Below are 18019 nucleotides of genomic sequence, written 5' to 3'. Positions count from 1 at the left end.
CACGTGAGCTCACCCTTGAGTTTAAGGAACTGAGAAGAAGTTTGAGAATGTGCAGTCTGGGGATTCTGACTATGTTAATAATACATTATATTAATGACCACCGTAACAACTGGTAAAAGGTAAAGGCAGGAGAGGAAAAAATTGTTGTTCTAAGGATAAAAGGCAGAAAGAAGAAAAACTGGACAGGAGTCAGAAGTATTTGCTGCAAGACACATAACTTAAGGACTAAGAGAGAGACAGTGAGCCTCTGAAGAAAAGATGATATGGGAAAGAAACCTTCATTTAAGCACTTCTGAAAAATCTTTCTTTCATCTCCACCATCTGATAAGGTGACCAGAAATACGTGAAGAAGAATCAGAGTATGTATAACAACCTCTGTCCCGATGAGATTCCCCAGGTCAGACCCATGACACAGCAGAGACTGAAGATCAAGACCGTCATGCTGCTGCTCAGGACAGACACTGGAACCATGACAACAGTAGCTCGCAGACCATGAAGACGCAAGACTGAGAACTCCAATTAACAGTGAAGGGAAGTTTTGCCACCTGACAAACCAGGAGAATCCAAGGGGCAGAGCTAAAACACATTACATCTTTGCTGCAAGAGTGCTACCTTATTGCCACAGTAAGCGAAGAGGTTAAACTTAGTGAAGGATGCAGGCTGTGTTTGCAGGTAACAATTCCCTAAGAAAAGGGCCTAGAAGAGGTGGACTAGATAAGCAGGTTTTCCAAAAGCTGTTTTATTTGCAGATATTATTTTCTTAGCCTCTTCACGGAAGACTTCCAAGACAGAGATACTGTGACCAAGATTATAATCAAACTGTATGTTTCTTAAATCTAAGTAAACTCTAAGATCGGCTTTAAGGCATGGAAAAGCACAAAACCTGGCAAACTGGACTGCTAACTATCATCAGAGGATCAAGGGCCAGCACCACAAGGTTTTATGTTGGTAAAGCCTACAGAGTTTCACCAGACTAAAAATATCCGAGTGGTTATCAGAGCTATTTCAATTGATCAACACTGATTTACAGGTTCTGAAGTTGAGACAAAACTTTTCCATAAGGTTTTACTTCTCAGGCAGCAGTTAGACTGTTGAAATGCAGTTCCCAGAGAGACACAAATAGAGGCACTCTCCAAACATCTATGCTTGAAACAGTATGTCCCTGCACAGCACAAACCTGGAGAGTTCAAAAAGAAAGCAATATTATTTTTGAAATACAAGCTGCCTTGCTCAAAAGTGCTCAATTCACCCACTGGAAAACTGCACGGTCCTTGGGAGGATCTACATCCAAGACTATTTTGCTATTTTGTTTCCTGAGGAGAAGTCCAGAAGCCAGTTTCCTTGTGCAAATCTTTGAATTCAATCAGCTTGATCCCCTTTTGTCACCCCTTTTGACAGAAGCAATAAGGGCAAGAGGGTAAAAGGCTTAAAAACAGTCAGTTTATCCACGATACCAACTTAAGACTTTTATAAGGATAAGGTTAATAAAACCTTCTGATTCCACAGGGCATATTATGTCCATCATTTGAAAGGTAGATTAGCAGTGTAATCCTAGCTGTATCAAAGATGGGTGCCAAAAGAGGACACAAGTCTGGGGATTCGTGAGCATGCTGTTAAGAAACACTAGGGATTCCTGGAAACATACTTCTTAGTGCCTTGATTCTCTGCAGAGTCATAGCGCTTTGCTAGCCTTGATATAGCAAAAATGAGTGGACAAGGAATGGACCCCCTCGTCTCTCAAATCGGCTTCCTGAAGCAAGGATAAATGACTCCACAAAGAAGCAGGCTAAAAGTGGGATAATATTGCTAACGAAATTTCAACAAGCAAGGAGCAACAGGATACAACCTGTTTCAGTGCCAAAGCTCCAAAAATAGATAGTTTGATTCCTCCTTAGCAAAGATGAGGGCTGAATCCAACTTCAGCCACACAAAGCTCAAAGAATGCATGAAGATCTTTGAGATGCAAAGGACTTGTATTGGAAATAAAGGTACATAGGGGGGACTGGGGGGGGGGGAGGGGAAGAACTTCGGTATCAGAATGTAGGCAGCGTACCCCTGAAATACTACCCTAAGATATAATATTTGAAATAGACTGGAAAATTACTTATTTTAAAGTGACTCAGCAGCCCTGGACTACTAGAAGTACTTCATGATCTGCTTCTGTGCTTACAGAGGAAGCTTACCAGTAAGTGAGCATGCATGTAAAATAATTCAGTCCAGGAAAAACTATTTGTTGAGGGCATCAGACTAAAGTATTTGCTAGTCTGAGGCTGTAAGTCTGCCATACTTAGGAGTAGACACTGATGAGCTTTTTTCCAACTCATTAATATGTTAAGACTTCAGAAAAATACACTGTTGTAAACATTCATATTTGCTTTCCACTAACTTTTATGAAAAATAAAAAGCAGAAACAAACATTCCCAGGAGCTTAGGTTCTCCCCTCATACAAGTAGGCAGAAAAATTGTCTAAGTGATGCCATAAAATTATGATTTTCAGTAATTCACAGAAACATTCAAGACTCATAGATTTGTTCAGTTTGCTTAGCTAGTTCCACAAGGATCTACAGTATTTCGCCAAAAAGCTAAGTGGACTTAGACTAATATGGAAGAGTTTTCTCAAAGAGAGAACTGATAATACATAATAAACAAACAAATTAAAAATCCTATACTGGCTTACAAGTGGGCCTAGACCAGAAGTAATTGATTTTGTGCCAGAGGGGACAGAGCTTTGGTATTCTACTCTGTGAGGCTTGGCCACCACTTCAGCACTCATGGTTGTTCTCCTCCTTGACTTCGGCGTAGAAGCCTCTATTCTCTTCACCAGAGTGTAACATGGAAAAAGCACTGGAACAGTTTGCCAAAGGAGGTTGTGTAGTCTTCATTCTTGGACATTTTCAAAACCAGACTGGATAAAGCCCTGAGCAGCCTCTGCTGACCTTGGAGTTAACACTGCTTTGAGCAGGAGATCGAACTAGAAACCTTCTGAGGTCCCCTCTGGGCTGGTTTTGACCTAATATAATACATACCTACTAAAGCGAAATGCAAGATCCACATGGTAAGACAGGACAGATGATTCTCAAATTCTGGTTATGCGAGACCTCAGTTGGGTTTACTTTTAAGTACTCGGTCAACGTACAGTAACCAGAAATCAAAGAGCTGGTTTCAGCTTTAATTAGTGCATGCAGTTCAACATGCCAAGACACAGGATTCTCTTTATGGGCTGAGCAGACTCCGAACCTACAGCCATGTGCCTACACTGTCCCTGGAATAAATAGCTAACATATACATGTGACCTGAAGGAAAATAAATAAGCTAGATTAAAGATAAATTCACTGACATCTATCATCTATGATGGTTAAATATATCACAGAGGATTATCAGATTGCGTGTGATATTGAAAGACCATACATAGCATAAAACTAGACACTAAGACATAAATAGAGGATCCTTTAGTACTTGCCCTACTGGGCTGTGTATGAGTTGCCTTTGGTTTAAAATGCATACTTAAGCTCATCATCTAGCATATTCTGCACATGCTCTTCAGAGTCTAAGGAATTTTAGCTAACCTCCTGGATAAACTCCAACCTAAATTGCGAAAGCTGTTATGAAATGCTGCAACTTCCAAAACAAAGAAAGAAGCTAGAATACTGTAAAGACATTCACATCAACTTCTTACAGCTAAGTGACAAGAGCTAGCTCAGATAAAATGGTCTAAACAGAACAGAGTTATCATCCTGAAACATTCAAGGAAGGCCAGAGAAAAGCCAAAGTGCTTGCAGAGCATCAAAAGTTTCTCTCTGGTTTGAGATGTGTTTTTACAAGGGATAAGATCTTTTGCTTATACAATGATGTTTAATGGATAATTCTTTCCTAAATAAAGAAAAACAACCCAAGCACACACTACTACTCAGAGAGCTCAACACCCAAACCAAAGCTGAAAGGACACTTTCAGTAGACCCTCACTGGCAAGTAGCAGTTCTGCTTCGCTGAGTAAAAAAAAATAAATTATGTTTTAGGAAATATATCTCTGGATATGCCTGGATAACAGTATGAACAGACAATACTAACATCATGCTAATTATGGGGTGACAAACAGCAACTAGTGGAAGGGGATTATAATCCACAGACTGTCCAAGGAACCTGAATTGCATGACTTTACCACAAACCCAAGTGGAACAGCTTAGAAACCTACAAACTAATAAAACCTATTTCAAGAAGGAAGGCTGTAAAATAGTCTTGCAGGGTTGGTTGACATTTAAAATATAATAAGAATTTCAAAGACAGGACAAAAGCTAAATGATTTTTTTTTCATCAATCAGGACTCGTTATTGAGACCTTTAGGAAGGTTCTTCACACTGAAACTCTTTATGAAGGCTGAGATTCTCCACATCTTAATCAATGAATTGTATCCCTCAAGAGTAACCAGTCTGGAGAAACTTAAATATTAAATTACTAACAACTACAATAACCAGATGCACTTGGTACCAAAGAAATGAAGGGTAATAAATGGGATGCTGGGTTTCAGTTTGATTGTCTGTAATCCTGGAATGGACTCTGTGAACATACTACACATAAATCAAGGTAATCTCTGCACTTGTCAAGCAGGAAAAAAAAAAAAAGCTGTAAGAATGTAACTAGCAACTCTTAGGGAAGAGTCAAAATGACAAAAGTCTCTTGGAGAAGACAGTCCTGCTACAGTTCAGTGAAATAGTCAATGAATGTATAAGTAACAGTTGATCTGTTTAAGAAGAATGAACTTAGATTTTCAGATGTCTTTGACAACATAGTTAGTCCTATATTGTCTTCTAGCTATAAACTATGCATCATCTTCAACGCTAGGTGCATTTGGAAATCAGCACAAATACAAAGGTTGAAAAGTTTCATCAATGCCTGAATTATTCAGACTATAACACCATGCTCTACAAAAGTCATAGATGACATGTATGAAACATAAGTAGAATGAGATTATTCACAATTTCTCATACCACAACTGCAGCAGAGCATCAAATGAAATAAAACAGAGGTCTTGAACAACTGCTTGAAGCAAACCAAAGGACTCGGGTGTTTGTATACTGAAGTTTTTCCAGCATGGTGAAACTTACGCTGCACTGTATAGGCAATTGCACAAATCCATAGAAAAAAAAAAAAAACATCAATGACTAAACACAAATCTCTCTGGGTCAAGTATTCCCTAAACCTGAGCTCACTGAGGAGAGTTATCCTAGCAAGAGCGCACTTTTGCTTGCCTAAACTGTGGGTCACTGTCAGTATTTCAGTCCAGCCACTACAGCTGCTCTCCCAAGTTGTTTGTAGGTTCCATACCAGAAACCCTGCACAGATTTTTGCCTTGTGAACCAAAAGATAATGCAAGACTTGTACTAGAGAAGGGAGCCCTTCTTGGCATTTCATCGGTATTGTTAAATTCCAGCCTTTTTTGATCCCTGTGGGTGACCACTCAGCACAACAACCACTAATGGAGCTGGCAGGTCCAACAATGCTACTGTGAACAACCCTTGGACTGCAGGTGCACACAGCACATACTGAGGGCTGTTGTCTCCCAGCTGAGCTGCAGTTACATCTTTTCTGGAACACTTTTATTTTTTTCTCTGACAGCTGGTATGTGTTGTAACTAGCACTTAATAGCACAAGTTTCAGCATTAGCTATTGCTGACAAAAAGGTCAACAACAAGTGATGGATCTAAATAGCTAAGAAGTCAGGAAACACAGAGAAAAATGGGACCTTTTGAACCTCCTTAGAGTGGGCACGATGCTATTTCCGAGTGTCCACTGCCAACAGCGCTTCCAGCCGCAGCCGCAGCCGCGGCAGCGCCAGCGGAGTCCCCGGTGCGCCCCACCGGAGGGGGCGATGCCGTCTCCCCTCGGGCTCCGGCCGGAGGAAGAGGGCCGCCAGCCGGGCGTGCAGCCGCCTCTCCCGCCGAGGGCGCGGGGGGACCTCCCCCCCGCTTCACCCACCGAATTTCACGGGCGTCCTGACGTCCACGGCGGCCTTGCTGTCCACGCCGTCCGCCACGATCGCCATCTGCTCCAGCGCCTCGTCGTACTCCACCCGGACGCGGTCCTGCTGCCGGCCGCGGGGCGGGGGGCTGCCGCCAGCGCCGCTGACGGCCACCAGCACCCGGTCGGCGCCTGGGTAGCGCTGCGGGTCCAGCGGGCGCACGCTCACCTGGCAGGGCAACCGCACCCGTAGCCGCCCCCGCGGGCTGACCGCCAGCGCCCACTCCTGCAGGGGCTTACGGCCGCCGGCCTCGGCGGAGCCGCTGCAGCCGCGGTGGGGGACGGGCGGCCCCCACCACCCACCCGCCGCCCGCACCGCCAAAGGCCCCCAGCGCGGGGGCAGCGCCCTCATGCCGCCCGGCGGGGCCGCCGGCCCCGGTGAACGGCGGCAGAAGCCCCCTGAGGCGAGGTGGAAGGGACGGGACAGGACCCGCTCCTTGTGGCGGGCGGACGGCCGTTACCCCCTCCCCGCCAGCTCACGTGACGAGGCCGCACGCGGGGAGCGGCACCCGGGGCGGCTGGTAAACAGGCGGCGGCCGCTGGCGCGCGCCCCGACACCGACGGCCTCCCAGCACCGCCCCCTCACTGAGGGGGCTTCTGGGAGTCGTAGTTCGCCAGCACGTGGAAGGCACTACAATCGCCCGGAAAGGGGAAGAGCCCCACCGTACTCATCAGCCTATCAGCAAAAGGGGAAGGCGGAGCATATCCGTGGCCTGCTTCTATTGGGCAGCGGGGGTGGGACGCTACAGCCAATCAGAAGCGCGGGTGAGGGCCGAGGGCGGTGGGGGTAGGCCAAAGGAGGCGAGCCGGCGTCGCCATAGGAACGGGGACGCCGCTCGGCGAGGCGGGGCCAGCCGTGGCCACACAGGCGGGCGGGTGCCCGCCGGGGGCTGCGCGGCCTGGAGGCACTTTGCGGCGGCCGGGAACAGGGGAGGCAAAACCGCGGCTTCAACGTAAGGGCAGGAAGCGAGTCCAGCGGTGTCGGGCCTCGGGGCCGCCTCAGTCGCTTTTGAGGATCCCCGGGGGGTTCGGGGCCTACCTTCCCCGCTGGCGTCCCTGGGTGCCGCCAGTCTTCCCCCCGCTCCGTGGGGCCCAGGGTGGTGCTAATCCGTGGGTGAGAAAACGAGGTACCTCAGGGCGTGGGGGCCCTTTCCGTGGCCCCTTGGGCTGTTTGTAGTGCAGCCGAGCGTTGGTTTGCAATGGAAGAGGCGTGCTGGTTGGGTTTCTGCCGGCTCAGCTCCCTGATGCAGCAGCCTCAGCAGCCACAGGATTTGACACCTGTAAGGAGGAGGCAGGGAAAGAGAGAGGAATGGGAAGAGGGAGATGGCAGGGCTTTGGGTGGCAGCCTGGTCTTTGTTGCGCTTAAGCCTACCGTGAGACTGTGTGTGTTGAAACGTCCTGGGTCTGAGGATGAAGAAGCAGTTTGGCAGATGTGCTGAAAAGCAGTTTTTTTCAAAAGTGGTATTGTGGAGCTCCAAGATTGGTCTCTGTCAAGATGGCTTGGTTAACATGTTATTTATTGTGACTGCTTTTTAGCAGTTCTAAAGCCAGCTAAATAAATATTTTCCTGAGTTCTGTACAAATATGTCATGAAATGATTGTCCTTACAGGGTTTACGAACAAGCGGGGAACTGCTGAATTCAGTTAAAAAGACTTTTATGGACTTCATAGCTCACTTTATCATTGTACAATAATTAAAGAAAATGAGGTGGGGGATGTGGGCATAGAAGATGTGAAGTCAGCTGGCTGCTTCTTGTCACAGGTGTAGTTTACTGCCAATAATGAGAGTGAAACATGCATAGAAAGGTGCATTGTCTTATTTATATTGCAACACAAGTAATAACGAAATCTGGGGCTGTTACTTTATTGATTTGCTGCCTTCTGCACTCCATGAGTTGTTTTTCTTCTTTTCTAAAAATAACCATGCAAGCTATGCAATGGGATGTTTGGTCAAGCTCTTTTCATCTCATTAGCCTCATTTCCATTTTTATCACTGTCTGGCATTGATTATTTATGAATCTGAAATAAGATCTGAGTGCTCAAGAGGAAAAAAGATGGCCCTAGCTTTTTGGTCCATCTGTAATTTTCACTGTGGAAAGTTTAATAAAGGTTCATATTAATCAGTAAAGCCCTTCAAGTTAAATTACTTCATTGATTTACATCATTCAATCTCAAAAATCATTAAATGAAACACAAAAAGGGTGAGACTGCCAGATGATAGTTTAGTATAGAAAAATAATTCTAGAAAAACAAAAATGTATCAAGAAATAACTTGGGACATGACAGGGGATAGAAGTTATTTTTTTCAAGTCTTCAGAAATAGTTGATTTTCAAAAAAAAAAAACAAAAACAAACAAACCAAAACCCAAAAAACCAAACCTACAAAACTCTTACCCTTGAGACCAAATACTTAATTTAAATGCTACATAATTTGTCGTCAGGGAAATAGTTACGGGCCTGTGAGAAGTGTGGTGCAATGTGCTATAATTCCACTAGATGACAGCCAATTCAACAAATAATTCTATTAACCAACTGTTCAAAGGGAATCCCATGTCTTTGGTTAGGTGGGGCTTACCGCTGCCACCCACTTCTCCAGAACTCAGTGCTGCTGTTTCTTATCCTCATTTCCTACCTCCTCTTAAACATTAGCACTGCTTTCCTACTTTCTCCAGTATCTTCATATTTGATGCTCCTCATGTGGGCAAAGGTTTATCAGATTGGGCTCCATACTATGTTATGCATCATCCTTAATATTGTCCAGTTTTGCTTAATTAAGAACTTTGTTCAAGAAGACATTCAAAGATGCTTAAGCTTTAGCTATGTATATATTTCACTGGTCTGTCTTGTTTGTTTTTTTTTTTTTTTTTTTCATTAGGTACAGACTAAGTGTACTTATATGGTTAAAAATATTGAAGAAAACAGATCAAAAGTCATTGCTAGGAAGAAGTTCTTCTTTCTCCATACATGTGAAACTTCATATTTTTAATGTTTTACTTACACCATCTATATTTTGGCTATAATATTGATTCCATTTCATTTTCATGCTCTTGATTGAATTCCAGCTGATCCTGTATCAGCTGGTATGGTGTGTGGCAGACTCCAACAGTAAAATGAGATTTATTTTCATCTTAAATTTTCTGACTTGTCACTTGCAGGAACAGAAAACTGTATCAATAAATGAAGATTTAATTAGAGCTCAAATTTCAAGATGCCTGTGTGATTTCTCAATGAATTACAATACTTATTAGCCATTTTGCCAGATACTTACAGTGTTATTCTAAGTTAAATAATGTTCTGTATTTCACGCAAAAGGTAACAAAAACTAGACCTAATAAAGTGTTATCATATAGACTTTAAAGCCAAAGCAAAGCGGCATTTTTAGGCTAAGGTAAGGGAGAGAGATTTCAAGGGAAGAGGAATTAAATAAAAAAGGACATATAGGATAGGCTGTAGAAGGAATACATTTTTCTAACTTTTATATTTGGGATTAATCACAGAGTAATATCAGACAGCTTCAGGTGCTCACAGGGTATAAACTTAGTCTGTCTGGGCTGACCCATTTGCTTGAATTGTAATAAAGAACTAATGTGACTTCACTAGTCAGGAAAATGAGGCCGCCTTGCAGGAGTGTTCTTACCGGTGTTACGCTCCTGCTGAGGCTTCCACCTGCAGATGCAAGAACACTTCTTTTCAAGTTAACATCCAGCATTTGGGCAAGGTTCACCACATGCAGGGCTAGCTGCTTATCCATGTTCCTCCATATCATAAGGCTTAAGAATTTCATAGTCAGGATATTTTTTCCAAGTTTCTTAAAAATTCTCCTGTGTTTCTATTATGAAATATTTGTATTACACTGTTTTAGTTTCTTTATTTGTATTTTGTAATTTATATTTTTTCAGTGATGTATTTCTGAACTGCTTCCTTGAGCTGCCTTAGTTCTCAAGGCGTGTCTAGGTTTCAGTGGGTAGGCAAAGCATGATTTGTTTGTTTTCCCCTCAGTATTTTAGTGTGTGTGTAGTGATGGTAACCATTTCTTCTCAGAGATGGCAGAGAGAGAGGCAGTCTCCAAAGCACACAATGGTTTGGATTTCGGGGATTTTTTGTTTGTCACGCTACCAGAAATTTTCTGAGGAAATTAAGTTCCTCATGGAAACCACATAAAAAGGGAAGTGGTAAAATCTTACTGTTCAAATTCTCCCCGTCTTAACCATATCTAATAAGAAATCCAGCTGATAAACCCTTTGTGTCGTTCAGGGTGATTCCATCCTAAATAGCAGAGACTTGAAAACAAGTAGAAACAACAGAAGTTGTAACAGAAATTGTTAAGCAGTTTAGGTATGTGGTGTGCTCTCATTTCCCTAAAGTAGTTATCTATGAGGTTGTACCATCTAATCAAACAATGTGTTCTGAATTACACACACGTTATAATGCCCTATTGTACATGATGTAATTTTAATTTTAATGACCATTTAGTATTGGCATAGCTTTGTTGTTTAAAGACACATCCCTTCATGCTGAAGCACAGGCTCTGCCCAGCTAAAACAGGTCTGCTGCTTACAAGACTGTAAGCTTTAACTTTAGGAAAGAAGCATTGGGAAATAAAATTTCAGGGAATGAAAAGAAGTTCAATGTATCATTGAATAAATCCGTGGTACTCCTATGTTATTAATGTTATCTGTAGCTCTCATTTCTCCTGTTCTCTGTGAAGAGGAAATGATAGAACTCAAAGTTCTGGAGAAGGATGACAAGGACAGTGGAAGGCAGAGAAGGGCTTTCATGCCAGTGACAGCAGGTAGATTGGCTTTTTCAGCCTTGAAAAAACCTAGTGGCATAGAAAGGTTGTGATTATTCAGTGACTCATCCAGTAAAAGAATGAAGTGGCATCAAGGAGCCAATTCGAAACGAACAAAAAGCACTGTTTGCTCACATTGTGCAGAGTTAAGAGGAAAATCTCCTTTCCCCTGGATTTTGCAGATACTGAAAGTTTTGCATGAGTTCAAGGGGAGAGGGGAAGGGTTCAGGGAAGCATCACCACACTGTGACTGGTGGATTCTTCTGTTCCTCCCCAGGCATCCGGTGTTGGCTGGAAGTATGCAGAACTAGATCAGCTTTTGGTCTGACTAGATATCGGACTAGATATTCTGATGTTCCAACTACATTACATAATTTTTCTAACTAATTCAGTGTGAAACACTAAGTCGGTTATCTTGTTTTCAGAGTAATTTTTATTTTTTATTTTTATTTTTTTAAGATTTGTGTGCAGAAGGAGGTAGCATGAAGATGTGGATAAATATCCTGTATCATGCCCCAACCTGTTCAGCTGAGGTTCTGTTCATTGTCTCCCTGCTTTGGGTACTGCCCCTGTCTCCTGCCATCCCCGCTGCCCGCAGGGAGATGGGAAGGTGCTCCTTAGCAACTTCCAGAAAAATTAGCCAGTTGAACTTGTAATATTAATTGAAATTATTCAGGCTGCTTTAGCTGATTTTGCCTGAAAATGTAATCCTAAAGTTGTTCCTCTTGCAGATGAGTGTTGAGGGAGGAGGAAGGTATCTCTTTCTGCAAAAGAATGGAATAATATGTAACATCCACAGATGCAGCTGGTTGTGGAAAGAGAGCTATGTCTATGGCTTGAGCTTTACTTAATGTGAATTTACACCTATTGGTTTAAACTTGGCTAAACCTTAGACTTGTGTTGTATTAAATGAAACATTTCCATGTGGATTGGAGCATCTACATGTCAGCCTGTACCAGTTTAACTAACTCAGCTTAACTGAAACCGATGACATTTGTGTGGTAGCAAAGAATGAATGAGGGAATATATTAAGAAATTGATAATTTCCATCAGGAAGGGAAGTGGCACACATGTCAATGTATATTTAATCCAGTTGTGAACCTGCATGTAATACTGGTAATTAGCTACTTCTACGAGTATTTCCTCTGGAGTTAGTCAGGCCACTTGCACAAATAACTGCTCATTGTTTTAATTGACTTAACAGACTGCACAGTCTGGCCTGATGTTCTCAGACTGAAATTATAAATTACCTTGAATGTACATTCATACAAAAGTGTTATTAAAATAATTAAAAAGACATTATTTTAATTCGTACTCTTCAACATACAACAGTTTTTACCTCCAGCAACAGCACTGTAAATAATTTAATATTATTCTAATGATTAATTCATATCTTTAAGTGGCCGAGAAAAATAAGGTGCTTTATGATTGTTTTTTCCCCTGTCATGCTTAAAATTTAAAAAGCATGTTCAAGTTAGGCTTGAAGGGTAAGGCTGAGTGGCTTGTATGAAAATCTTCCTGACACTTTTCTGAACCTGAATCTTTTTATAATTAATTTTATAAACACAAGGGATAAAGTTTAAAGGGGTTCATCAGTATACGTTAATGAAGTCAATCACTTGACGTGTAGTTCCTTCAACAGAGATTTTTATAAATTTTGTGTCTTCTTAATTAGTGTAGTTGATGCATCTTCATACATGAAGCTGCATGTCTTCCTGTTCAGAATGTAATTTTACAACTTTTTGCGTCTGTCACTTTGGAAAGAATCAATGCAGCTAAACACCACCTATCTGGATTCTGCACTGACTTGTGCATGAACATTGCTGTTTGCTGGAGAGATATTGAAGTAAAGATGCTGGCGTTAGTCTTGGGAATCTGAGTTCAGGCTTTTGTTAGTGCTGTCCTGAAGGTGTTTCACAAGGCAGTTCTCAGCCTGATTTCACCCGGATTCCAAAACAGACTTGCAGAGAAAGGGAACAAGTCTGTGTGTTGGATCAAGGCTGTGGTATTGTTTGCAGTTCTACAGTTTGAAAATATCCATATTTGTTGAACTATTCTGTAAATTTAGAAATCATGCCAACTTTCATTTCTATTTGAATTAGACTGTTTAGCTGATACCACAAAAATACAGATTTTCCACTTTGCTTTTTGAACTTTATACATACAATTTTGTATAAGCTGAATTTTATTATGTAGTTGGTAACTGAAGAATGGTAAACTTATTTTACTGTCCCATAATCATACATATCTTTTGTTACAGTCTGTCCCCTTCCCTCTTAAAAAGAAGTGGAGACTAGTGCTTATCACCCTAACTAAGGCTGTCTAATTGTTTTCCTCTGTCTCAACTGCCTATAGTTGTGTCTTAACATATCATAAACTTTTCAGATTCTGAAGATGGTTTTTGTTCTCTCTCCACCCAGCAAATTGGAGTCTTGGCGAGTACTACTGTACTGCGAGGAAGGGTATTTTTTGACTAGTATCAACTGTGTGTTTCACATACAAGATCGACAAAAATGCCTACACCCATGAAGCTCTCAGTTTTTGGCACTGTTCTGCTTAGAGTTTCTTCCACTGTGTTTTTTCCCTCTGTCTAAATTCTTCCAATATGCCTAGGGAAACAAAGAAAGCAGCAGCCATAAACATGAAATGTGTATGCTAAAATAGTCAGCAGTTCTTTATAGATAAAAAATTGCTCTAGTTATAAATGTGTGTACATGTTGACGTACAGTATTTCAGGGTCTATTTCTTGGCCTCTATGATGTTTACAGTTGTTTCACAATGTTTTGACTCCTCCAAGAGAGATCATGAAATTGCTTTTTTTTCCATAAGCAAATATAGCCCCTGAAATCTCTCTAAAAGTCAAAATGTTCCTAAAAGAATTCCAAACAGCACTGAAGAAAGTCATAAACTTTCCAGTTTAAATTTCACTACCTTTACAGACAAGTGACTTCTCAAAAGGTGGATACACACAACACAAAATTTTAATATCCATTTTCCCACCACAATTATAAAAAGAAATTATATTTTTCTTAACTGTCGGCTTTCTGGTTTTTGAATGCAAAATTGCTCTAGTTGTTTCATTGGAGAACCCTGGTATATACTACTGAAATATTCTCAAAAGTTCTTCTTGATTTTATTACAGTTTTGATTGTCCTTGATTTATAAGAATAAGTTCTCTTTCAAAAGAGCAAGGTCTCCCATATGCCATGTGAAAGGCTGAAAGATGTCAAGACTGACTAATTTGAGGTAGATTCTGCGTCTTTGGTTTTGTAATGATTTTATCCTACAGTAGAATACAATGTTCTATGCATAACAGTTATGCTGTATAATAGTTAACCTAGAAAGATCTCCTAGTGTCAGGCAAACACTTGCAGAAGTTGGCAATCTTTCTCCCAAAATTTTGAACTAAAATACTATGATACTGATTTGTCCGTTCACTTTATCTACAGCCAAATTTAGTGAACTTATGAAGGAATTCTTGAGTTCCTCCATATATGGTCCATCTCCACTTTCCGCTGTGTTTTGCTATACAAGTACTCTATAGCTCCCCTATCTCACTATGTCATGGCAAGATTTCCGTGTGCCTCAGAAGTCTTTCTTCCCCTCTCTTCCCTCTGTAAGATGCTTATTGCCTCTCTTTAGTCATCCCATATCTCTTATGTCTTTCTCCTGAAATGTTTTTGTCTTGTTTCATGCTGCCTTCATGCAAAAGGCTCTTTGAATGTACAAAACTCTTAAGATACTGTTATGCCAGAAGATGTTTTTGGAAGCTATTAATTGGCGTTTGATATAATGACAAGTACCGACCTGATGGACATTGCTGTTTTATCAGGGTACCAGGAGCATTGTATCCCCTTGTATTCTACCTCCCATTTCCCTCTTTCATCTTGGCATTTTCACACACCACAGACAGTTTTGATGATTGATGCCTGGGAACGTAATTCACAAGTGCTGAACTGAGATAGTAAACACAAAGTGAAGTTACGTGAAATTATAGTAACTCAATGACATTAGATCTCATCTTGCTCAGAAGTAATTAATACTGTCCTTGACCTAGCTCTTCCTAATGCAAGCATCTTCCTAATGAGAGCTATGAAAATAGGATCCTCTCAAATACGATTGTAGGAAAGATATCTTTTCCAACAATCTTACTTGTTCCAGCTTTTATTTCTCTCTCTGTGTATTTATTTAAAAAATGTGTTACCTAATTTGAAGAAGAGCTTTCTTCAGGATAAAGCTTATACCAAAGCTACCATTATAAAATTTGGATTTTAGATTTTTTTAAAGCTCTATCTTTTGGAGAAGAAAAAAGATCCTACACTACTCAGGATCAAAACATAGCTTGAAACCTGTGAGTTTTATTATTACTCTTTGTTGTGGTTTAACCCCAGCCAACAACTAGGACCATGCTGCCTCTTGCTCACCCCCCTACTGCTCCCAATAGGACAGGGAGATGAGAGAGAAAGGGGGAAAAAAAAACCCTCATGGGTTGAGATAAAGGTGGTTTAATAGAACAATAATGGAAAAGTGAAATAACAACAACAACAATAATAATGATAATAATCAATTATTAAAATAATATACAAGACACAAGTCACTCACCGCCTGGTGAATTGGTTACCCAGCCTGACTCAAGCAGAGGTTGCAGATTCCTGTCCCCCAGCCAGCCCCCACTTATATACCGAACATGAGGTCTGTGGTGTGGAATATTCCATCGGTGTCACACCCCACTCAGGAAAGAGGGGGCGAAGTGTCTCAGATCCACAAATCCCCAGCAGTGTGGATTCCATTGGCCATTCTATTGTTCTGTCTATGCTCCTTCTCAGCTTCTGTGGGAAGCTGAAAAAAGTCCTTGACTAGTATAGACATCACTTACCAACAACTAAAACAATATACATTATTCCTTTCATACCAAATCTGATAACACAGCAACTACTAGAAAGAAAATTAACTCTATCTTAGCTGAAACCAGGACGCTCTTGAATTAGTTCATTTGGATATTTTTCAGGGTCATATTTTTTTACCAGAGGTCACAGATGCTAAAAATGTAATCTGGTACATAACTGAAATGTTAGTACTGCATAAGAGCTCTGACATGGAATCTCAGAATAATTATTTTTTCCAGTACTTTTCTACCTCCTGTTCTCAGATATTATATCATATTTTCTCATTTTCTATGGTTTCAGGGTTTATTTGTTGGGTTTGGGTTTTTTTTGTTGTTTTGTTTTGGTTTGGTTTTTTTTAAGTATGGTCATGCAATGATTTACAGACATGAATAACTTTAATGATACTACTCGCACAAGTTAGACCAGTTCTTGTCTCAAGATCTCTATGTTCTGTGAAGGGATTTCTTTTCTATGCAATTACTCCCTGCAAGGTCAAGGGACACCGTGAAGGGTGGGCTTCTGTTGAATGGAGACAAGGAGAAGCACATTAGTCTTACGGAAATGACAGAGACAAGATCATAGCGGTTATACCTATAGGAGTCCCCCCCAAGTGGGGATATCCTTTATAAAGACCTGTCTGAAGGCAACAGCTGGAGTCCCTGGTTTAACAGATTTTCAAAACTCAGCTGGTCAAAGCCCTAAGCAATGCAATTGAGTTTTGAAGTTAGACTTGCTTTAAGCAGGAGATCAGACTAGATGACCCCAGAGGCCTTTTCCAGCCTAAGTCTGTTATTCAACACCCATTCTTTAAGAAATACTGGTTTCCATGTTATCTAACATTTATGTGACAGTAACATAGCCAACTGTAGAGGATTTTAAAAATACTAAACCAGTGATAGATAGTGCGGCCCCTTACAAGTCTTTCATGAAGTTACAACTGTAGACCCACCTAGCTTGCTCGCATTGTGACTTCTGTTGTTTGAATATGGGTGTCACATGTTCTGTTCTTTACACTGCACATTAACTTGCACAGTCATATAAATCCCTGGATCTAATTAACTGTATTTTGGTATTTTTGTTGCTTCCTAGAACTTCAAACAATGAGTCAGGCTGGTGAAGAAAGTTCCAGTTCCAGTGACACAGAATTGGAAATCGAGAAAGAGCAACCTATCTGTGCTCTAGCTCCAACAGTTTATAGCCGAGACGAGGGATCCTCTGATGTAACAGCAAGTCCTGCGTTTCAGTTTTTAGATGAGGTACCATGCACCCCAGCTTTCTGTATCTATAACAATGAATATCATGTCCAAACCAATTAATCGAAATGTATTATTTATTGAAGGTTGTTACCATAGGCTATCTGTAGCTTCCCTATTTCTGCTCTGATATTTTTTCTAAGTGGTAAGAACATTTTGTGAAGCAGAAACATACATGGGGCATATTCTTGCAGGGGATGTTGTGCTTAATAGATAAACATGTTATTTCTTTTCAGTAATCATGGTGTTAAGAGGAATGAGAATAGAGAGGTCTTGGTTTTGTAGTATTCTAGCTATAGAGATAATTGCATCATGATTTTTAGAAAGGCTCAATAGCAGCAGGAAAAATCCAAGGTAAGTGGCTCCTGAGGCACTAATAACTGATGATGATAGAAGAAACCTTTTGGAACTAGTTTCTTTTGCAGAATTTTCTGTTTTAAGGAAAATTTTAGAATACTGGAAATATTTTAGAATTCAAGATATCAAATACATATCAAATGAAATCCTTAAAAATTTAATGCCTGAAGAGACATTAAGAGATCATCTAATCCAAAATTTACACTGAACTAGATTCTCTGCAGATATTTATCTAATTTGTTCTTTAAAACTTTAATTGATGAAGATAGCTATTTGGGTATTTTTTTCCAGCATTTCATCATTGCTAGAGTTTTTTTTAAAAAAGAAGTTTTTCGTAAATCCCAGTTTAAATATCCTGTGGAGTGAATAATGCAGCCACCTTCTTGCCTTTCCCACAGTGACAATGGAGAGCAATCTGTTTCTGCCCTCTTTATAATAAATGTGAACATCTCATACATATCCTAACTAAGCTTTGCTCACACTTTACATTTTTCTTAAGGTTCTTACTTTAAGTTGCTTTACCTTGGGATCTTTCCAGCTTGGATCTGTCAGATCAGTTTGCTAGTCCAGCTCTCTCTCTCTCTGCCTTTGACCTAAGGGCAGTAGAAAGGAAGGGCGAGAATTTGTAGTGAAGAATAAAATTGGACTGCCCCTTTCCTATCCTGCTGTTAGATCATACTGAACGTAGCATGAAGGTGCACAGTCAATCTCTCTCT

General features: G+C 40.9%; 2 protein-coding genes across 2 annotated transcripts in view; one reads left to right on the top strand and one right to left on the bottom strand.

The window, feature by feature from the left end:
- The window catches only part of FAM185A (family with sequence similarity 185 member A), a 47632-nt gene extending 41068 nt beyond the window's left edge, over positions 1–6564 (bottom strand). The window contains exon 1 of the mRNA XM_082498213.1: positions 5974–6564. Within this exon, the coding sequence (XP_082354339.1) occupies positions 5974–6367 (394 nt within the window). The 5' untranslated portion in view covers positions 6368–6564. The remainder of the gene's footprint in view (positions 1–5973) is intronic.
- A 10229-nt stretch (positions 6565–16793) lies between these two features.
- The window catches only part of CCDC146 (coiled-coil domain containing 146), a gene marked incomplete at its 5' end in the record, with an annotated part of 75973 nt that continues 74747 nt past the window's right edge, over positions 16794–18019 (top strand). The window contains one exon of the mRNA XM_082490003.1: positions 16794–16949. Within this exon, the coding sequence (XP_082346129.1) occupies positions 16794–16949 (156 nt within the window). The remainder of the gene's footprint in view (positions 16950–18019) is intronic.

Source organism: Vanellus vanellus (assembly GCF_965231255.1).
Source record: "Vanellus vanellus genome assembly, chromosome: 1".
Lineage (NCBI taxonomy): Eukaryota > Metazoa > Chordata > Aves > Charadriiformes > Charadriidae > Vanellus > Vanellus vanellus.
The sequence above is the reverse complement of the archived record's forward strand: the minus strand, read 5'-3'. Positions and strand labels throughout refer to the sequence as shown.